The 17,852-nt window shown below is 37.2% G+C and overlaps 2 protein-coding genes across 2 annotated transcripts; one reads left to right on the top strand and one right to left on the bottom strand.

Annotated features, from left to right (window-relative positions):
• Positions 1-42: 42 nt before the first annotated feature.
• On the top strand, positions 43-3,746 carry LOC139121280 (uncharacterized). Its single transcript, XM_070686055.1, has 2 exons — positions 43-275; positions 1,449-3,746. The coding sequence occupies exon 2, from the start codon at positions 1,543-1,545 to the stop codon at positions 2,542-2,544; it is 1,002 nt and encodes a 333-aa protein (XP_070542156.1). The 5' UTR covers positions 43-275; positions 1,449-1,542; the 3' UTR covers positions 2,545-3,746.
• Positions 3,485-17,678, bottom strand: LOC139121279 (carbonic anhydrase 1-like). Its single transcript, XM_070686053.1, has 8 exons — positions 17,529-17,678; positions 15,652-15,675; positions 12,931-13,101; positions 12,247-12,392; positions 11,534-11,629; positions 11,124-11,190; positions 5,938-6,098; positions 3,485-4,535 (listed from the first exon to the last, which is right to left on the bottom strand). The coding sequence occupies exons 1-8, from the start codon at positions 17,593-17,595 to the stop codon at positions 4,314-4,316; spliced, it is 954 nt and encodes a 317-aa protein (XP_070542154.1). The 5' UTR covers positions 17,596-17,678; the 3' UTR covers positions 3,485-4,313.
• Positions 17,679-17,852: the final 174 nt, after the last annotated feature.

Here is a 17,852-nt window from a genome sequence, read left to right as displayed (position 1 = left end):
CGAATGAGACGCCATGGCAAACTTATTAACCTTGGTGCAATCACTGGCACAGAGATGTATCCCTTGTACACATGCAGAACATTTATAATTATGAAGAAGTTCAGTCATTCGTAATTTTTTTTTTTTGTAACATCATTGTACCAGACGCTCAATATGACATTTTCTTATGCGAAAAAGGTTGGCCGTATTTCAAGCACTGACGGCGAATATTAACCAATCCTAAGTTAATTATCAACCAACGAATGGAAGACCATGGTGTGACTCCAGTTTTTAAGGTCAGTGATTGCAGACTGACTGTGGTCTCTACTATAGATTTATTCAATATATTTATTTAATATTTGATAGATATGTATGGGGACACATGGGAGCAGACAGCAGAATTGTAGCTTCCCGTGCCCGTAACGAGTTGAAACATGTACTCGGTGATTGCTTCAGCTCTCAGCTGCGCAACGTTGGTGTACTCATGGGTACACGCTAACGATGCCACATACCTGCCATGCTAATATTTGTCCTCTGTGCGAGACACAAGCTTCGAACATAATACTTGAAAACTCTGAATGAAATTTGAGACATATTGTCAGTACGTCAGGGGCACAGACATTGCTAGCACGTGAGTATGCATCCTTAAAAGTCCGAATCCTTTCCTGTTAGTCATATACACTGCAGCATATTTTGGGCAACCGGTGCAATAAACAGATAAACAAAAATGTATGTTATAGCGATGACATCATAGGTCATATTGATGACATCATTCATTTCTGACGGTCTTGACCTGCGCTATATTCATAAATATCTTGGAATGTTGACGATGGCACTCATGCTTTGGTATTTTTACTAGGCTGATATGCTTTTCGAAATTTAACGATATTACTCGACAATGTACGCGTTGTTATATAAACTGATTCACTACAGTAACTGTAACAGTTTTCTCACAAAGAACTAATTGTTAACCAGTCCGCTTTAGATTGGAATAGATAAGGCCAATGAACAGGGTAGATTAGCCAAGAATTTTATTTTATTTTTACGAGATGCAGCCCATCAGGAATAGCAAAATTTAGCAAAATTGCGCATGACTTTTAAATATGCGAAAATGTTCAGGTTGGTAGGAGTTTGAATGGGCAAAGGTTTGGGTTAACGGAAAGATATTTATTTTTTATCCAGCCAAATAAAGTTCTGTATATAAAAGACAAAAATTGTCCAGTTTGTCAAACATTGTACAATCTGATGCATTTAGATAATTTGTGTCACGATGGCAGAAATGTAAGTGCTCCATGCATTGAACACGTTAGCTTGTACATATCAATAAATTGGTGCAACGTCAAATTTGACAGGAATAAATCAAAAATAAATTTAAGAGTCATTCTTCGGAATTTTATTGTTTCCATTTCAAAAAAATTAAGTGAACTGCACTTTGATCAGTTGCATACCTCTTTCTGATTTATTCATAGTGAATAGACTGTGAAGAAAGCCAACATCAGCCTGTTGGCATTGAACGACTCAACACGTGTTGCACATTGCCGATAGGTGGCGCATTACGGGGCGATGGCATCAACTCGTCGGGTCTGTCGTGGTATCGCGAACAAAGTTGTCTTCGCTATTTTGTGCATTCTTTCCGCGTATCTTTTATCAAAGTTCCTGGCGATAGTAAAACGAGGCATGCTGATATCTACCAGTGACGATGTCATCTTTACAGAGTACTCACTTGAACGTAACTTTTCCAACATCACCGTCCCTGCCAGACGACTGTACGAGAAAAACGGCTTCGTGTCTCTCCAGTTCCTCAACCTAGGCTATGTGAACATCACAAAAAGTTGGATCTGCAACGTCGAGTGTCTCGGAATATTACCAAGAGTCCTGTTCATCACAACTGACGAAGAAGCCCACAGAAGTTTGAGCGAGTGGAAACCAGAACTCAACGTAGTCCTTGAAAAGTTCGGCGATGGCAAAGCGATGGCGTACGGCAAAGTTTCATACTATCGATACGGACTATTCCGCGTGCAGGTTATAAACCGGCTTCTCCGTAAGGAAAGGATTCCCGTGTTTGAGACGGAGGCAGACTCGTACTGGCTCGGCGACCCTGTCGCGTATTTCAACAGGTATACAGACTTTGACATGATCATTATGCATAATGGGTGCGCCGACATGATTCCATCAGGAGTCATCAACGGTGGTTTCTTGTATCTGAACGCTACAGCCGGGACACTGCGGGTGTGGAACAAACTCTCCCGTAGAATTGCGAGCGTCCTTGCTCGGTACGATGATAAGGAGAAGGATATAGGTATCGAGGGCTCCGAGCAGATAATACTGGGTAAAATTCTTCAAAGCGATAGGTTGAAACTACAGTGGTTGCCGATTGAAAAATTCACCAGCGGATATTGGTACATGCAAGCCGAAGTGCGCAAGAAGGCTGATCCAATCGTGATCCTCAACAACTACATCAACGGAAACGGTGAAAAAGTAAAGAGAGCAAAACGGTGGGGACACTGGTCTTTGTCCGAAGAGGGCGATATATGCATCGCCGAAGCTTGCAGAACAGCGCTGTGAAACTGATGATGAACACATAATTCTCCACTTCATTGTAACAATACTGAACCCTTTTTCAGGTCAAGGCAGGTTAAAAAACCGACAATTGTAGCTGCCCTCGCAATGTTAACAGAGGCGACAGCTGCTTTAAAGGTCAATGTCTTCTTGCGATGATAGGCCGCGAACACAGGAGTTCAGTAGCAAAAAGTAAAACAAAGCAAAACAACCCCCAACTCCCCTCAAACAAAAACAAAAACAAACCCCCGCGGAAAATTATAGGCATTGTATAAAAGCTTGATCATGTGGACTAGTATGGGGGTGGTGTTGGTATTCTTACTTTTTATGGCGTTCCAAAATGTGACTTGCACAGAGCAACGCTTGGATGTACACAAACGGAAAACTTGCACATTTTGATAACTTGAGCAGGCTCAACACTGAACTACATACAATATCACCGAGCATCGTAAATTTGAATACCTGGATAACTCATCGGAGCCTCCATCATTATATATGATTCATTTGGATACTGCATTTTTTACACTCGTTGCATCCAACAATAATTTCAGATAAAAAGAGGAACATGGACAAAAACGGACTCATTGTACAGACTTTCAAACAGGTAGACTAACAGATAACAGACACGCTGGCATAACGCGAGAGAAAGAGACAGAAAGGCAGGTAGACAGACAGACAGACACAGACAGAGGGGTGCCGATCTGTTTTATTGAATTGCCGAGTCGACAAAATGGTCGAAAAGGACGTCGTTCAGACCGAAGTGGCCATCATTACGCCATTTAACCGAGAAGTCACGTTTCCACTGCCTTTCTGTCTCACAGAACAAACTATAGTATTAACAATCAATATGCACAGAAATAACGAAGCAGTGTGGCCACTCATGCTTACATACTTTCCCACCAACCATGATGCACATACAAACCTTACATACTACAAGAGGATGCCGTTTTGTATTTTGACATGTACATTTTTAATATAAACATTGTATAAAATTTTAGACAACGGTGTATCTTGACATATTGAAGCTAAAGTTAAGAACTTGAATTTGACTCAGAAATTCACACAATAAATATAGATTTTAAAAAGGTGCTTGCTGACATGTCGATGCTTAGGCTAACGCGGCAGAACTTTACATTACTGTAGAAATATATAATCTGAAATGTATGCTGGTATAAATGTATAATACTTGGATAAAGAGTAACAGCATTCTTTATGTATTCGCAGTTTTATCAACATCCATTTTGGCATTTTTCTTTAAATCCATTTTGCAAAGCGCGAAGTTTGTCAGTGTACGAAATCATAGACAGTGGAGCGCAAGAAAAAACCTAGTTGACGTCAATAATGAACAGTTCAAAGAAAAGCGTTTGCTAATATAATCCTTAAGGCAGCACGTTGGAAGACATAGCGAAGATAATCCCGTTTTGGTCTTAAGGACTGCATGCTATCACTGGCCATGACAGTCATCGAGTTAATTTGTTGACTTGAACATGTAATGACATCTTTTGTATCGTGCACTTTAATATGAGTGATACGACTTGTCATTTGCATAAAGTATAAAAAGAAATGGAAGTAATGTGAATTTAGTGATAGGGCTTACTATGGCAGAGAAATTTGTCAGCGCAACCCTGCAGTGTCTACTGAGGGCGGCGCCGCGTTGTTTTAAATAGTCAAGCTTACCCAGGCTGCATGTCGGGGCTAATTTTTTGAAACGGAAGCTAAGACGTGATGAATCACACTGTCAACATAATAAATGTTTGTTTCCTGTTTTACTCCTGTCAAACCGTTAACAGTGCATTTAAAAGTACGGCGAGTGATGCTAGAATTATTGAACTCTCGTAGTTGAAGGGGCGACATCCAGTGTTCCCGTGATTTTCTTCGGCAACGCGTGCGTAGACATGCCTCTTTCCAATCGGCTGGATCGGCCGGTAATTGTCTCCAAGAGGCACGTCGATCATGGATCCTTCATAGGTCGATTTCAGACTGAGGAACTCATCAAACTATAATATTTGGAGAAAATGCAGAGAAGAAGATCCTTAGAATGTTAAATAAACAATATTTATCATCACGGTAAATCAGAAAGACAGCTTTCATGATAGTGAAAAAGCGAAACAAATGCGCAGTGTTGCACTACAGTATTTATGCTTGACGTGCAACCATTCCGTAGAAAGGTCATAATGAGTTTACACCATATCATATTTTAGTTTTCTAAGGTTATGTTTTTGCTCACCATGTATCAGAAGGTGTTTGTTATTTGTTTTTGAATGCAACAAAAGTTCGGTCGATTTCCGTCGTTGAGGGCGTTCTCTCCTGTATCGGCTGCATGCTCATACTGCCAAACCGAGTTCATGCAAGAGTGGAACACTGTGGAGCAGTGTTTGTTTCAGCAAAGTATTACCGTGGTTAGCCACATTGTCCCTCTACAGTCATAAATCTTTCATTAATTGTTTCTAACGATCAATGAAGTCCGTTGAATAACGTTCTGACTGAATGTCTTATGGGCAACCCACCCCATATACTTATCAAAATGCCAGTGAGTACGCCTGTAAATGGCTATTTTTATGTAATTTATCCTGTGTAATTTGTGATATAGCAATATTAATTTTGAAATGGCATTTCAATATCCTATTTTTCATTAGCTTAAACGACCAGTAGCTCTAGCTTTTGATAATTTTTTCAGTTTTTTTTGGTCGATCGCGAGTTCTCTTCCTACACGTAAATGGTAATGAAACACAAACGATTTCTCTCGTTAACACAGCGTCTATACATGTTGAAAATGCACAGTTATTATCGACATTTCAATTTAAATCCGAACCATACTTCATTATGCTCACGTACATTCCGAATTGACGAGCTAAATACAGTGTATATCTATACACTTTGGAAAGTAGAACAAGAAACTGTAGTTGACACTAAAAACAGTGAAAAAGTCACAAACAGGAAGCGCTACTGCCCCTTAAATTTTCGTAACTTGTGCCCTAGACAGGGAACATGTGCAGAAGGCCACCTGGGGGCAGACTCTGCCACTGAAAGTTGAACATACAGTCATGAAACTCCAATTTTGTGAATAATATGATAATTGTCACAGTAAGGCAATCGAGAAGTAATTCTAAGGATGAATTGACATATATATGTAGCCAAAGATCCGATAAACATCACTTAGGAACTGAAAAGAATTTGGTGTTTTCTTGGAATGCACGAAAATGTTAAAGTTCTGTTTTTGTCAGCAGTGTGCCGTTTCTCACACACAGCAATATTGCACGTCTATGACTAGACTGAAAGATCCGTCTCTCGAGGGCGCGCCCCTCCCCCCTCACGGCAGTGTAGAGAGTGCCCTCGAGCAACGGATCCCCAGTCTAGTCTATGACGTGCACTAATAAACGCAGTTGTTGGTCAATTCACCTGTCTTTGCGAAATCCTTTGGTGATCCCGAAACACCGTCCAGACGACAGCTTCGTTACAGGTAGGAGTTGTCAGTGAGCCCTTGTAGCGGAAGAAATTCGATGTGTCGTGGGAAACCATCCTCAAAACAGAAAATGATTCTGAATACGTGTGAGTTTGACCTAGTTTTTGAAAAGAGCAGAAATGGGATAAAAATAAAGGAAAGGGGCAAACAGATAGGTGTAGAGATACACATAAGGCTGGCCCTATGTATGTATGTATGTATGTATGTATGTATGTATGTATGTCTGTATGTATGTATGTATGTATGTATGTATGTATGTATGTATGTATGTATGTATGTCTGTATGTCTGTCTGTCTGTCTGTCTGTCTGTCTGTATGTATGTATGTATGTATGTATGTATGTATGTATGTATGTATGTATGTATGTATGTATGTATGTATGTATGTATGTATGTTTGTATGTATGTCTGTCTGTCTGTCTGTCTGTATGTATGTATGTATGTATGTATGTATGTATGTATGTATGTATGTATGTATGTATGTATGTATGTATGTTTGTATGTCTGTATGTATGTCTGTCTGTCTGTCTGTCTGTCTGTATGTATGTATGTATGTATGTATGTATGTATGTATGTATGTATGTATGTATGTATGTATGTATGTATGTATGTATGTATGTATGTATGTATGTATGTATGTATGTATGTATGTATGTATGTATGTATGTATGTATGTATGTATGTATGTATGTATGTATGTATGTATGTATGTATGTATGTATGTATGTATGTATTTATGTATGTCTGTATGTATGTATGTATGTATGTATGTATGTATGTATGTCTGTACGTCTGTATGTATGTATGTATGTATGTATGTATGTATGTATGTATGTATGTATGTATGTATGTATGTATGTATGTATGTATGTATGTATGTATGTATGTATGTATGTATGTATGTATGTATGTATGTATGTATGTATGTATGTATGTATGTATGTATGTATGTATGTATGTATGTATGTATGTATGTATGTATGTATGTGTATGTATGTATGTATGTATGTATGTATGTATTTATGTATGTCTGTCTGTATGTATGTATGTAGTATGTATGTATGTATGTATGTATGTATGTATGTATGTATGTATGTATGTATGTATGTATGTATGTATGTATGTATGTATGTATGTATGTATGTATGTATGTATGTATGTATGTATGTATGTAAAGTAAAGTAAAGTAAAGTAAGCCTTTATTGAAATCGTATCCCAGTTGGGATCTTGATCATAAAGTACAATAAAGGTTTTGCAAAAACAACAATGAAAGAGTATATATAATATATATATAAATATAAATATCTATACATGAGGTCAACATATTAAAGGTTCATAAATAGTTTACTTTGTCTTTTTCATTTTGTCTTGTCTGAGTTTAAAACATGTATGTATGTATTTTCCCAATTCACATAGTGATGCTTTATCTGTCCTTGAAAAGATGCTTACAAGGTCTTGTGTGCCTCTGAATGCGTTTTTACAAATGTTAGTTTACTGAAAAAATCATGCCTAATGTTTGTGTATCCTTTGCAATGAAAAAGAAAATGTATCTCATCTTCTACTTGTTTGTTTTGGCAAATTGGGCATGCTCTGTCTATGACATCAAGGTTTCTATATCTACCTGTTTCTATGTGTAGTATGTGTGCACTAATGCGTAACTTGCACAGGGCTGATCTGTGATCTGGGTTTTTTATAACATGAAGGTAGCTTTCGAGAGAGAAATCTTTTTCAACTCTCTGTATGTGCGAAGTTTATTTTTATGGTGCCCTTGTCTGGTATCATCATGAATCAATTCAAATGCACATTTTTCAAATAGCTGTTTAACTTTTACATTAAATTAGTTTTAAAGTGTTTGTCATTTTCTATCTTTACATTCATGGCATCTCCAATATTTACGAGCAGCAACGATTGTTTAATTCCTGACACCCAATTATCTGTATGTGCATTGTCCAGTTGACAACCCAGATCATAAGCCTCACGAGTCAGTGTTGTATCTGCTTTCTTACTTATTTTTAACCAATATTTGACCATTTGTGTTATGCTTGAAACAATTAGAGGATATCTACCCAGTTCCATTAAACATGCTATGTTGGATGCTTTGTTATTCACTTTAAGTATGTGCTTGCAAAATTTAATGTGCAACTTTTCAATTGTGTTTGTTAAGTTTGTGAGTATGGTTTTTGCATTTGTGCATATGTCTGCAGTCCATACTTCTGTACAGTATAGCAGAATAGGTTTTATCATGGCATCAAACATTTGTAAATGGACCTTAATTGGAATATTTGACTCTGCAAAGAGTAACTGTCTCAATTTAAAACATGCCTTCATAGCTCTGTTTTTCAAATCAATTTGTGCTCTGTTTAGTTTTCCTGTAATATTTAACTTTATGCCAAGGTAAGTGTATGTTGACACATTTTCCAACTCATTACATGTATAGTAAATTTAAATTTGTTGAAAATTTTCCCCGATTTGTTGAAAACCATGATTTTTGATTTGAGAATGTTTATGCCTAAATGCCATTTTTCACAATAATGCCCTATTGAATTTATAGCATTCTGTAGCCCCGTAGGTGTCTCAGATAGTAGAAGTAAGTCATCGGCATAAAGTAGACATGATAAAGTACTCCGTAATAAAGTTGGTGGGTCATTGCTGACACAATTAAGCGAATCTTTTATGTCATTAATGTATAGGTTAAAAAGCAGTGGGCTTAAGCTGTCACCTTGCCTTATTCCTCTCTCCATGGGAAACTGTTCAGTGAGTCCCTCTTTCACCCTAATGCAACCCTTCGAATTTAAATAAATTGACTTTATGATGTTATAAAATTTCCCTGTGATACCATACTTTATTAATTTGTGTAGAAGCCCCACATGCCAAATTGAATCAAAGGCTTTCTGAAAGTCTATGAAACAGCCAAAATATATTTCCCCTTACTCAGATACTTTGTAAGTAATTGTTTTAAAACAAATATATGATCACATGTACTAAACTCTGGCATAAAGCCAATTTGTTCCCTAATTATAAGGTTTTCATTTTTAATATGAGTAATTAGTCTTTGTTTTAGAACTGAAGTAAAAAGTTTACTAATTGTACTTAGCAATGTTATCCCTCTGTAATTTCTCGGGTCATTTTTGTCTCCTTTTTTATATATCGGTACAATAATGCCTGTGTTCCATGCATCAGGAAAGTGACCGCTAGCTAAGATTACGTTGAAAAGAGTTTTGATTTGTTTAATCAATACATGTCTACTTGCTTTTATCATTTCATTTGTTATTTTATCCATACCTGGGGCTTTCCTGTTCTTAAAGTACTGATGGCTTTTTGAATTTCTAATTCAGAAATGGGTTTGTCCAAAGCTGAGATCTGTGTTCCCAGCCTCTGTTGATCTATCATGACATTCTCATCTATTAATGGCAAATCTACCTTTGTATTAAGTGCCTTAAAATGACTGTACCACCTTTCTTTTTCAATTGGTGTGTGTTCACTGCTATTATTTTGTGAATCTGATTTCAACTCATTAATCAGCTCCCAGTACTTATTTGGGTTTGATTTCCCCAAGCTGTCTAATTTGTTTAAAATCTGACTTTTAAATTCTCTTCTCTTTGTTTTAACTAGACGTTTATATTGTTTCTTTAAATTGTAGCACGAGCTCCGTAATTCAGTATTATATGGGTCTCTGCTCAACTTAGTTGATAATTTGTAAACATCATTTTTTAAATTACCAAGATCATTGGTATACCACTTTGGTTTCCTAGAGGTGCTTAACTTCTTGCCCTTTTGTTCCTTTTTTTTCCTTATAATGCGTTTATGGAGACTAGCTCCTGCTGTTTGTAGGAATATGTTTGATAACATTGCACAAGCTGTATTAACTGACTGTATTGTGGCATCAAAATTTGTTTTGTTAAAATTATTAATGAGTGATGCAATGTGTGGATTATGTAATGCTTCATAAAAGTAATACCTAGAGTCGCTATCCCATACAAAAGTAAAATCATTGCTACGTCTATCTTGATTAATTTTTATATTAGTATCTACATTATTTAAGTAGGCGTTAGTTTGTAACTGAAATTCAGTTTGGCAATGATCTGATATAGAAATGTTAAGTGGGTGAACCTTAAAAAAAAGAATTTTGCTAAATAAGTTAGTACTGACGATACTATAGTCCACAGTACTGCTGCCATGCCTTTGGTGACAGGTGAATTTTCCAATACTGTCTCCAATACATCTCCCATTAAGAATTACCATATCGGTGGCCATGCACAGATCTAAAAGTTGGTCACCATAATAATTTTTCATTGAAATATCCTGTGAATATCGTTTTTTGAATGCAATGTCTGCATTTGATAAATGATAGTCGTCTTGTTCATAAATTGCAACCTCCTGTATATTCTTAGTACGTGCATTGAAATCTCCAGTGAGAATAATTGCCCCCTTTTTGAAAATTTTGCAATATCTTTTTCCAACAGCTGAAACTGGTTTGACTCTTTCCAGCTAAAAATACTTGACCCTTGTGGACTAAAATATAGGGTACAAATAAAGATATCATCAACTAAGTTAAAAAATTTACTATCTAAACGAACCCAAATAAAATCTTCAGAACTACTTTCCATCTGCGTAATACCAGCAGTAAAAATATCTCTAAAATAAAATGCAACTCCTCCAGAGGATGAGCGTGCCTTTCTATGTATGTATGTATGTATGTATGTATGTATGTATGTATGTATGTATGTATGTATGTATGTATGTATGTATGTCTGTATGTATGTATGTCTGTATGTATGTATGTCTGTATGTCTGTCTGTCTGTATGTATGTATGTATGTATGTATGTATGTATGTATGTATGTATGTATGTATGTATGTATGTATGTATGTATGTATGTATGTATGTATGTTTGTATCTTTGTATGTTTTAGGATTCGTTTTTGTATTTCTATCACTACCAACTCTTTTGGATAAGGTGTAATTCAAATTTCAAATTCTGTACTCCAACAAATCACAACGTGGACCGTGCAAAATCGAAGGAATGATATCGCCCTTTTGGAGTGCCAACCACTACACGAATTTAGATATGACGTACTCCAAGCAACCGATATAAGTGATTGCTCTCACTAAGATAGGTCTCACCTGGATAGATAACTTTGTGAAATCCTGACAAGAGAGGTTCATAGTCTTCATTGTCATGTCCACCAATCTGTAAGGCAATGCATCAGGCGTATTTAAAATACAGTCATTTATTTGTAAGATACGGGTACTTGGCAGGAATGACGGAATTACAATCGTGTAGCCTTATTTGACATGCCATTTTGATTATTTCTTTACTCAAGTATGATGCCATTTTAGCAGTATCGTATAACCTAATTTGTCAGGCATTCTGTACAACGCTCGGAACTAGCGATCAAAACAAGGCCAGCGTCACAAAGCTAAATCGAGTAAGAAACAATTAACTGGCAGTCGACTGGCCTGAGAACTAGCGGTTGTGTATATGGTAGATTTGTGATGTGTGAAGTTCAATGGTAGACACTACTCGTACATACATGAATCACGGTCCCCAGAACTGCGAGGCCTTCCGAGTGCATTTTCGCCTCCGTTAAATCCTTATACTTCTCCGAGTTGTATGAGACAAGGTGCATCTGTAAATTAGATAAGAATGAATCTTGTTGAAAAACCGGGAATACAGTCATTAGAGAGATGTGCCCTCTCCTTCCCGAGAAGACACGAAAAACTGTCGCTCTGGCCTGCCACTCGTCAATCACTCATGTCCTGTGCACTGCTGTTACTTGACATGCATTGAATCTAAATTACTTATAACTTACGGTGCATTCAAACCATATATACCACTCCCTTCGACGAGTTCACACGAGATTTTGACCAGTTCACGATATATTGGCATACACAGAACAATCGCCAGTGCATTTAGTGAAGTGGTCAAACGGTGTGTTGTGCCCATTGTTGGGTCTAGTTCATTTACATTGTAAAAGTATATTTTGATATGAAACGTTAAAAAACGCTATTCTCTAAACGAGAACTCGAGCGTGCTCTAACTGTGCCGCGTTTCTTCCACGTCTTGGTCAATCAGATCGCTGTATTTACACCATCGTCCAGGGATGGGGCAGGGCAGACATAGAGAAGAACGACAGTTGATATACAGGTAATCAGATAGGCTCAGCTAGGCGTGTAGGTATGTCATAGGTATGGGATCACGACTGATAGACATTATCAGGTATGTGACGACTAGTGCACATCTTACCTCCAAAGGATACTTCATTCCATCGATGGCGTGTTCAGATCCACGAATTCCAAGGTTATCCCAGTGAAAGTGGAGCTCTACCACCTTGTACTTGGCCGGCAACCCACCCCCAAAGATGTAAAACTCCCCAGTTATACCAAGCGATACTGGAAAAGAAAACAAGCTTCAGCTGACATATTGATTACTAAAAGTCCTTACACAATACTTAATGACGATTTTCATTTTTTCGCCGTAAAATTATAGGTATTTTGGTGAACGACACCCTTAACATGGCTTCGATATTTTCTTTTCTGCTGGATTTTGTAAATATTTCAAGCTGACTATTTCTACGCGTGACAGATTTCTCAGCTGGAGCTGAACTCTTTACAACGGGATTCGCATTCTTTTGTAAAAAATAAGTTATTGTTTAGAGTCCAAAATTTTAATCATTGTAAATTACACAAAAAGTCGCTATTAACCAATTAGCTAGTGAAGGCATTTATGCTTGTAAAGCTGTCTTAATCGCATGCGTAACGTACTTTGCGTATCCTTAATGTAAATTTTGGCAATGCAGCGGTTTAAGAAGTAAAAGTGTCATTATCGCAGAATATGATTATTGCAGTAATTAATCAGTCTATCTATCAATGATTCTAGATAAATTTGTGTGGGAGGGGTCAACGCTGGTTCAAAGAGCTCCCACCTTACCAGTATGTCCATTATTTTCCAAGACAAAGACAGCGTCGTCTGGCATGTCGTCGAAACCGACGAATATGAACTCTCCCATCGTCTTCCTCTGTGCTTCGTATCTGACGATGTTGATCGGTGACTGGTTATCGCCCCCACACGTCGGATACAACTCGTCCCAGTTTTCGGGTCCTGTGTAAATATAGCAGATCGATAAGGTGAACACAGAAGCTTCCTTTATCGGGATTCATTCACATCGAGTGCACGGCCGAGACATCTCTCGTCCATTTCCTGTTTATCTCTTTACGTGTAGACAGCAACATATTAACCTTTGTTGGATTAATGTTAGGCTGCATGTAGGTAGGTGAGTTCTATTTTAAAATGATGTACGAGCAAACACGCATTCACACATGAGCAAATTCTGTCTGTCTATTCTTTTCATTTTGTTTCGTTTTCATGTCATTGTTAAAGTCATTAATGTTTGGCAGGAAAATTCTTTATCGAATATTTGCCATTAACTGCTAAAACTAGTCTTGGTACAAAGTTTTTAAAAAGCAAAAATGAAAGCATTGAAAATATCAGTCCGACGAAAGAAAAACAAACCAAATACTATAAATTAACCATTTCTTCGTTAACATACAACAAACAGCCTCTCACAGAATAGTTACTTCCACTACTACTATTAACTTAAACTTCAACGAATGTATGCAGAATAGAAAGTATGCAGCTCAAAAGAACAGCTGGAAAGTAAATTATATAATCATATAGAAATTTTCTGCCTGAAACTGTTTTACATTAACTGTCGCTTAGGTTGAGATTTATACTATTCTTGTTATTGGCTTTGGCCAGATGTATGAATGATGAGTTTGATAGCAATCTCGGGTTTATCTTCAGAGCGGACATTCCTGGTTCAACGCTTTTAGCAGTCACGCCACGGACTTTTGACTTTCTGAAATTGAGTTCAATGTCGACCAGGTTTTTGGTAAAAATAATTTGTCAACAGTTTACTGGCCAATTGTTGCAACTGATAGTTTCTGTAGATAACTTATCGATCAGAGTGCAAAAAGGTTGTTTTTCGTAACACCTAATGGTCCAGTCGATTGGTTGCAGAAAGGGGGGGATAACGAACTGATCACCCACAAAAGACTTTATTTAATTCCATTACGGTACATAATTCATTCTAAAGCAAGTGTGATTGAAAGTAGAATGCCTCGAGGGCAGATATTCAGTGTCTCAAATCTTTACAATACTTTCTCTGTATACCGTTTGTGAGCCCTCATTTTGAAGCTCATGGAGTAGCTAAAAGTTTTCATCGGATTGTTTTTGTGAATATCGTAAATTTAATTTTTTTCCTTACAGCATTCTCAGTGTCACGATGATGGCGGCCATTTTGAATTTCAAGTATCGGGAAATATTTGGTAGTTCTTTACCATAATACACAAATTTGCAGGGCGACCCCCGATCTTTATTATAGATTTTGAAAGAGAACGGTAGAAAGTTTCCTTGAGGAAAGTTTGAGCAAAAGTTCAAGTCTTTCAATTTCGGAGCATGTACTACATTATGATTTAAAGTATCTGTTTATTGATTATTTGATGTAAGCGTTTGCCGAGATAATAGAAACTGTGTGAAGTTAATATATTTTATGGAGACTAATTACTTTGCAAGTTATCTGATAATTTTCTCATCTACGCAGATAAATCACGATATGATAATTACAAACATAAATAACCACCTCATTACACACCTTTCCTCATCCAAGTTAAATGGGAAATTTGTTCCGGAATTCAAATCTCTGATATTTTTCTTCGGTAAGTTTCTGTACACTAATATGGCGCCATCATATTTAATGACGTCACCCGACACGACCAGAAGTTCAAAGAGCTCTTCCCAGAGAAGTGTCGACAACTGAATTTACTACAGGAGTCAATAATATCAATTCTAAAACCTGTACTTAATGACCTAATGACGTACAATTTCAAAGGTGAAAAACTAGAGGATGGCAGATGGGTTGCTTGGATATCATCCGTTGGTAGCGAACTAGGAATGCCGCGATTTCGGAGCCATCCCCGCGGGGATTGCACGCTCATAAAATGGTTTAAAATGTAAACGGGGTTGATTGGCGAAGAAGATTAGCGCACAAGTGTCACAGTTGGAAGGTCATATGAAAAATACATTAGCTTGAAGCGTTGGATTACTATAAGATGGTGAAAAATTACAAATGCAATGTGCATATGTGTGCCAGGAATCCACTTCTCCCCAAAGTACTCTATTGAAATATGTGTGCAACTTTGTGTGTCTGTGTGTCTGCGTTGTTAAACGAGTCGAGCAATCCCTATCAATCTGATTTCTGCACGCCTCACTGAGATGTTAAGAGTTGGAGAGGTACCGGTGCTGGCAGAGATAAAGTCGAACTCAGCGGCGATACTAGAACGACAACAATCCAAGATTTGAATAGAAACTGTTTCTAACGAGGAGATTGAATGGGTCGGAAGATCGTAGAAATAATGGTTGTCGAATAATGTCTTTTGATTTGTGTCGTAATACTCGTAAAAAAATGGTGTCACAACGTTGTAGAACCACTATTTTGCTTGTCAGCTTTTGACCTGTTTTGATAAGACTTCAGAGTTCAACCGGTCTGCCTACGTCATGAGGGAGAGAAGATCGTCTCCTCAGAGCAAAGCCGATGGTACGATGTCAAGTATTTAACAAATTAAAATCGTAGAACAGAATCCGAACACTCACCTGTTTCCCCATAGTACTTCCAATCTGCAACGGGGTGAAAGAAGTACGATAATACACATTAGAGGAGTCAAAATCGATAACAGGGTCGCTAGCTCGATTGTATGGGCGGCAAAGGCGCCAACCTTTGACATTATTTTTGCCATTTAGCCGCTGCCCCACATACTGTGTAGTTCTTATGATGACCGTTGGGCCTTAGTCTGCATCCGGTTAAAAAATTCAAAATTATCATACAAGGTAGGGTGATCACAAAATAGAAAGCAGTAATACTACATCTTCGAGTTACATATACGGGACTCCAATTGCTACATTTAGAATAATTTAGGATTTTTTCGGTTCTGATAGTCTTCAACGATCAAATTTAAAAACAATGTGGAAAATTTCTCATACACGAGACAACATTCTGAAATGGTCAGCATGAACAACTCAGAAAATAGCGATCTTGGCCAACTTCATTCTAATAGCCCGATTCTAAATCACATATTTTGAGACAATATATTGTGAAAATGGAAGACTTAATGAACTCAACGATTGAAATAGTACAACGTTTTGTGTCACCAGCAAAACGTTTCGACCAGTAAATAGGACTGCATCAGGTGCAGGGTGTCTACAGTGCATAGCAGCATCAATTTTATATTTCTGTTTTATTAGACGTTGATCTGTGGACACATCAGTTCTGTGTACAGGGCGATTTTCTGTCATAAGATACAGTTGGCAACCAGATTGGGTTTTGTGCAATATACTCACTACAAATATATAAATACAAACGTAAACATGAACACACACACCTATACACACAATGTATATATATATATATATATATATATATATATATATATATATATATATATATATATATATATATATATTATATATGTATATATACAGTGTTGGTAGCTGTGTGTGTTCGTGTATTTTTGTACATATGTATATATGTACATATATATGTGTATATATATATATATATATATATATATATATATATATAAGTTACATATACATAGCTACAATTCAACCAGGCTGTAATTGTGGTCATGAACAAATTTCAAAACATTGTCAATGACAATGCACCTTAATACCTAACATCCTAATCTCAGTTTGAATTGTTTTTTCTCTCGTTACAATATATTCCAGTCGCTTAAGATACTCCCTGCTAGCTGGATAGAAATCCTCAAAAATGCCAATGAAATATAACACATCGAAATGTTTGCAAACCAGCCAGACAACTGGTCTATTTTTACACTGTTGAGTTGCTTTATCGTCAGCGTGGTGATGTATGGGACAACTGTCACGATATGATAGATTGATGCTATAAACGCACAACATATACTGACCTCCAATGTTGTTGATGTTTTAAACTTTGGGAATCTACAGCTAGCAGGTAGTCAAATTCAGAAAACATCAGGCTGGGAATTTGTGCATTTTATCCTAAGATTTACGCCAATTCGCTCTAGGCCCCGGAAAAGGAATTTTGTTTTTTGTTCGGATCTGTTTGCTAAGACATCAGAAGCGGCCAGATAATTTTTAAATTTATATATGTGATATTATATGCAATAAAAAACAATGATTTACGATTGATAACTGAATAGAAACGACCAAAAGATGGAATGGCGAAGCGTAATGGCCACCGATTTGCGACATTTTTGAAAAAACAAGCACTAAAAATCGACAGAATTAAAAAGCCGTCAATATTTTTAAAATAAGACTTTTATTCTACCTGGCCTAAATTGAATTCTTAGCTGACAGTGTTTTTTTCGCCAATGAAATCTGGAAATTTAATGTAAAATATAGGGGCAAAATGTGCTTCTGATTTATGAATTACACATTAATAAGTCACACAGAAATGTAAAAAAACAATTGCGACATCATCTTTGTCCTACCTGCTGCGAGGGTACTAGATCCGATAATGATACTAAAGACGATATAAATGATCGCTTTCTTGGCCATGATGGCAGCTACAGTGTACTTCGACGTCGCAAATAGGTATGGTGTGGTTTCGGTGATCAGTAGTTTATTTATGTCTGTCTCGGGGTTAAAATTTGATCAAAGAGCTCACAAAGCAAAGGTGACATCACCAAATAGTTGGGCGATATGTGGTGACGGATATGGTGACTAAGGAAGCGGGCAATCAGTAATCATGACTCCTACATGAGCAACGGAGGGTAGGGCGCCGCTAATCGCCGCGGTGCGGTCGGCGACGACGC

Source organism: Ptychodera flava, chromosome 21 (assembly GCF_041260155.1).
Source record: "Ptychodera flava strain L36383 chromosome 21, AS_Pfla_20210202, whole genome shotgun sequence".
NCBI classification, from domain to species: domain Eukaryota; kingdom Metazoa; phylum Hemichordata; class Enteropneusta; family Ptychoderidae; genus Ptychodera; species Ptychodera flava.
Note: the sequence above shows the minus strand (reverse complement) of the source record. Positions and strands in the feature narration are given on the sequence as shown.